This window comes from Salvia hispanica, chromosome 3, assembly GCF_029641045.1.
Source record: "Salvia hispanica isolate PSC_SH4W2 chromosome 3, Shi_PSC_v1, whole genome shotgun sequence".
Taxonomy (NCBI): domain Eukaryota; kingdom Viridiplantae; phylum Streptophyta; class Magnoliopsida; order Lamiales; family Lamiaceae; genus Salvia; species Salvia hispanica.
The window spans coordinates 30,023,891-30,029,224 of record NC_142694.1 but is presented as its reverse complement, the minus strand read 5'-3'; the positions used below and the strand labels follow the sequence as shown (position 1 = coordinate 30,029,224).

Sequence of the window (5,334 nt, the reverse complement as noted above, 5' to 3'; positions counted from 1 at the left end):
TTAGAAAATTATTACTTTTAAGATGAACTAATTCCAAGTAAATCAGTATTAAATATAACAACTTTTATTAATATTTTATTTTTATGGCTGGTCTGACCATTTGGCATCACTTTATTTTTATTTTTTTTCTCTATCCATATATTGTTTTACTAATTTTGCATTGAATTTGTGCCGAACCTAAAGTGCATATTCTTTGGGAAGGATGAAGTATATAATATTTAGCCGTCAAATACTATCGGAACAAACGTAGTTTTTAAGAATGATTTATTTAACTTGGAAATTGAAATAACAATTAAATAAACTACAAAATAAAGATTAAATCATGAAAAAAAGAGAGAATTTTAATTATTGATATCATGAACTCCGATTCTTTCAATTATTATTCTAGTAATTACTTAAACGATCACTGATATATTCTAAACCTCATTTTAGATGAGATTAAAGCATCATATGTTGTAACTCCAAACAGATTTTATGATCTCACGCGTCCTCTCAAATTAGTGTCACACATTTCGGTATTATTGATCTGTTGTGTTATCTATTTTGTCTAGTGCACTACTCCTCCTTCGATTCCATAGCACACCACTAATCATCCAAAACTTTTTCAGAAATCAGATGTATTATCTCACAAATAGATAAATAAATTCATGTCTTGATATCAGAAATAAATAATCAAAACAATCGTTTACTCTCAAATCTTAGAATTTTATTCTTTAGATACCCATATACAAATAGAAAAAACAATATTCATGAAATACAACATAAATAAACAAATATATAAAACATGTTGGGTGAATCTTGAATTCATTCAGTCTTTTTTATTTTCTTGCCTTGACCCACAACTGGTATGGATGTTGGATGTTGTGTCATGACTCTTTGAACTTATGAATTATGGTCTGGAATGAGATAGTTATATGGGTCTGAGTCTTCATATTCCAATTGGATGAGTATTGTTCTACTTCAAAGGAAAATTTAGCTTTTAATTTTGGTCATATTTGGATAACCCAATCCATCTTGGCGATTACTGAATTCGGCATACTGTTGTGTTGTGTTGTAAAATTTTGGCCACTGACTCTCATTGACGGGCGGGCCATTGGGTTGGACTGTTGAACTCGACGAACCCTAAATGGCATCCGTCCGTTAATTTGACTCCGATCTTCATATTTTTTTATCTTTGATATCTTTTTAATCCTTTATGCTACTCCTTCCGTCCACACTAATTGGCACCAATTTCTTTTTTTTTTTTTTTCCGTCCTCAAACATTGGCACCCTTATTTTTTCCTAGTATTTTTTATAATAGACTTTACATTCCACTAACTCATTCTACTCACATTTTACTGTAAAATTAGTACTCCCTCCGTCCCATATCAAGTGATAGATTTCTTTTTTACCGTTGTTTTGCGAAGATGATAATAAGTAGTTAAAGGGAAGAGAAAATAAAGTAAGAAAGAGAATAATATACAAGAAGAGAGTCGTATCTATATTATTCTCTTACTTTATTTTCTCTTCATTTAACTATTTATTATTATTTTTCTCAAACACGTGCCGAAAAGTAGTTACTTGAGATGAGACATGAAGAGTGTATAAATATAAGACTCACTTTTTAAATCTACTTTCTACTACATTTCTTAAAACCCGTGTCAAGTCAACCGATGCCAATTAATAAGGGATGAAGACTTAACAAACATGTTACATAACTAGTTAATAGGAATATAGACGAAAATATACATTATTAGCACGATATGCCGTCACAACATCTTAAGTTTAACCTCGTAAAATATGTGAATTTTGTGTTTATCACCTAGTACTTCTTAAAACATTTGAATTGTTATTTTTTTCTCTTTCTTTTTTATTCTTCTAATCGCAACTCCATTTAACCATATTCCTAGCAAACACAAACAATTGCTGTCTCTTCCTCTCTATTAAAATTTCCAGCCATGAGAGCTGTAGCGGTAACCGTTAAATCCATGTTTGTTTCCAACAAAATCAAATGAAAATAACAATGATAATACTAATGGCTGCATATCATAAAATGAGCTAAGCATGAGGTCCAAATCACATTCGAGGCTAAAACGAGTAGTATAGTATAATAATCCAAGCATTGTAGGTAGCACGCATGATTTAAATGATAAATTTGCAGTATCCAAATATTTCACCATAATTATTAGCCCCTAAACACTTATTCCACTAAATAAGATAACACGTGTCGCAGTCCCAATGACCCACACCTACCAGAAACAGGAGAACCGTTGGATCTAGCAAATATAGCAGTGGCTAAAATATTCTAAATATAAATACTGCTGTTTGTAAACAATAAAGCTACTCCGCATTATATTTCAGCAACACATCTGTCAATTTCCAGCCCAACCGATATCATATCATAATCACTTTCTCTCTCTAATATTTCTCCTCCTTATATTTGGAGCTCAGTTTCAGTGTAGCACAAATTTAAAGGAGATGAATGCATCCGACCTCAAACTGGTGGATTTCTCGCTGAGGCTGTTTGTTATCCCTTTCAACATTGCTTCCATTTGGATCGCCATCAACAACAGTCAGGATAACTCCGACTATGGTAAATTGGAGTTCCATGACTTCGTCGGCCTCAAGTAACAAACACCTCTCCCTCTCTTTCTCTCTGTGTTTTCTCTCTCTAGATTTTCATTATTAATGATTAATTGGTGCAGATATATGGTTTGCGTGAGTGCAATTGCTGCTGTGTATGCTTTGTTTGCTGCTGTTTCTTCATATCTCAGATGCTTGCTCACTAAAGCCTGGCTCTTCTTCGTTACTGATCAGGTTTTCTTTCCCCTCTTTTAATTGTAAATTTTGGTGTTCTGTTTTAATAATATTTGAGCTTAGTTGAGTAATGAGATATGAAATTGAGTTGATTTCATATGTAATTATTGCTTGAGCTGGGAATGATAGGCTTCAGATTGGCATTGTATACTTATTAGGTTTCAATGCTACTGCTTTTGGTATATACACTACTACTCTAGTAGTTGAGTCGAGTCGTGTTCCTATTTAGGTTATAGTCCAATTTTGTTTTCTTTTATGATAAAAACTAAATTATCTATTTTCTTCTAAGGAGGTGGGACTCGTCATGCACGAACAATACTTTAATTACTTTTTCTCTCTATCTTTTTCTTACTTTACAAATTATGCATTAAAATCTGTGGCGATCCAAATAATCATACTTTTCAGGGACGGAAAGAGTAAGTGTCAGAAAGTTTGTATGATAGTCAATCTTATTTAAGTGCACGGTGCATGATAAGTGTCGATTGGTTGAGGCAATAAATTCTCTCAACCAAGTCCAATTCAATTCCCATCTTCCTAATTGGGGAATCTTGAATTTATAGTTGGCAACTCATTAATATCTTCCAAAACATGTCCTATTTCATGGGAGTGCATTAATTGCTCTTGCTTAAATTTTCAACACCCCCTTCTATTTTATATCCATTACATACAATTACTCAAATCATATCATAAAAGCCATGAATTTTATGTGATGGAGCAGGTGCTGGCATACTTAATGGTGACATCAGTGGCAGCATTGGTGGAGTTTCTATACTTGGCCTACAATGGTGATCAAATGGTGTCATGGAGTTCAGGCTGTGTTTCTTATGGGAAATTCTGTAGCAGATTGAAGATAGCATTGATTCTTCATGTAATTGCTGTCTGCTGTTTCCTGGTTTTAGCACTCATTTCTGCTTATAGGCTGTTTAGAAGATTTGACCCACCTTATGTTCCTTCTAAAGACCCCCTACAAGATAGGACTTAATTAATTCACCTACTAATGTTGTTTACTCGGACTTCCCTATCTATCTATTTTTTTCCACTATTGTGTGACAGTGTATAAAATTTATTTTTTCTGTGTTGTTCAATTTTATTTTGTTTATTACTACATTAATATATGCACATGCGTTCTTTGATTAATGAGATTGTATTAACAGTGACGGAACTAAGATTTTTTAACAATAAATTCCAAGAGAGAAAAATCTTAGTTCCACTCTCAATATCTTGTTTCGTAGTTATCTTAATTTTTGTGTCTTATCTACTGTGGAAGGATTCTAAAGCTATGGACCACAGTATTGTGCTGGAGTAGATGACCCCCACCCGTGATTTGTTACTTTGTCCGCAACTTGTGATTTTTCTCAACTTTTATGCTCTAACTATGGAGTATATAAAATGACAAAAATGTGTAATCTACATTACAATTAAAAATTGTTTTGAAAACTGGATATGACTCAAAAGAGAAAAAAAGAGAAAGGAATATATGATAACATCATGTAGAATTGTAAAGTATAAAGAAATGAATAAAATCGTTATAAACAATCAAGTCAAGTTAGGGCACTTTCCGTAAGATGAGAGAGACCCCAATGGTACTTTCAATTCAGACAATCCGTCTCTGAAAATAAAACGGCTTTGTATTGTGAGTATCATCTGTTAGGGTATGTAGATATTAAATCATGCTTCGAGCAACTTATTTGTATATAATCTTATTTTTTAGTTTTAAATGAATTTTTTTTTTCCTGTCACATTGTATTTTTGTTTAGTGAATATTGTCTTTTCATTTGTCTATTGTGATAAAAGCTTACGCTTTTCTAACAAATTATTAGATGAATTAGGGACATGTCATGGAATCAAAAGGGAGTGGTACACTAGATAAAATAGATAACACAATAGATCAATAAGACCAAAAGATTTGAGACTAATTTGTGATGGCGTGTGAGAATTTGACAAATGCATACCATATAGACATAAAATCATGCGTGTTTTACTTTTTTTTGAGACTCCAAATTTAACAAATGCATACCATAACAACAAACTTGCATGATTTGAATTCATATTATGTAAGTTTGACAATTCTAGTATTGATTCAACTTATTTATATTCCATTCGTTCTATCAGTGTTAAAGCATTTTTCTTAAGCATAGAGAAAATATTTATATTCCATTAAGTAATAAATATTTAGTGAGTCAAGAAAAGTAACAGTAAAATAGGAATAAAATAAAATAAATAAATAATGAGAAAATAAGGTTTGAAAAAAGATAAATTCTGAGAGTAAAGTAATGGTTAGAATAAAATCAAAAGAGTTTAAGTATATTAGATTTTGCAAAAAAAATTACTCAAGCAATATAATAAACCTAAAGGAATATGATTGAATATTAGAAGGTGTGATCCGATTGTCATGACTTATTATTATTATTATATGATTATCCATTTACAATGGCGGATCCAAAAATAAAAAAATCATGGGGTCGGACAAACGAGACCATAAATATAACAATTCTTAAATATATTTTTTTAAATAAAAATACATTACAAATGAAATAG

At 31.5% G+C, this 5,334-nt stretch overlaps 1 protein-coding gene across 1 annotated transcript; it reads left to right on the top strand.

The window, feature by feature from the left end:
* The first annotated feature begins 2,326 nt into the window (after positions 1-2,326).
* LOC125211709 (CASP-like protein 2D1) lies at positions 2,327-3,838 on the top strand. Its single transcript, XM_048111613.2, has 3 exons — positions 2,327-2,606; positions 2,685-2,796; positions 3,515-3,838. The coding sequence occupies exons 1-3, from the start codon at positions 2,458-2,460 to the stop codon at positions 3,776-3,778; spliced, it is 525 nt and encodes a 174-aa protein (XP_047967570.1). The 5' UTR covers positions 2,327-2,457; the 3' UTR covers positions 3,779-3,838.
* Positions 3,839-5,334: the final 1,496 nt, after the last annotated feature.

Bases quoted from the DNA above. Each gene is read 5' to 3' on its own strand.
- LOC125211709 (XM_048111613.2), top strand. From the start codon at position 2,458: ATGAATGCATCCGACCTCAAACTGGTGGATTTCTCGCTGAGGCTGTTT. The intron at 2,607-2,684 runs GTAACAAACACC...TAATTGGTGCAG, and splicing joins CATGACTTCGTCGGCCTCAA to ATATATGGTTTGCGTGAGTG. The intron at 2,797-3,514 runs GTTTTCTTTCCC...GTGATGGAGCAG, and splicing joins TCTTCTTCGTTACTGATCAG to GTGCTGGCATACTTAATGGT.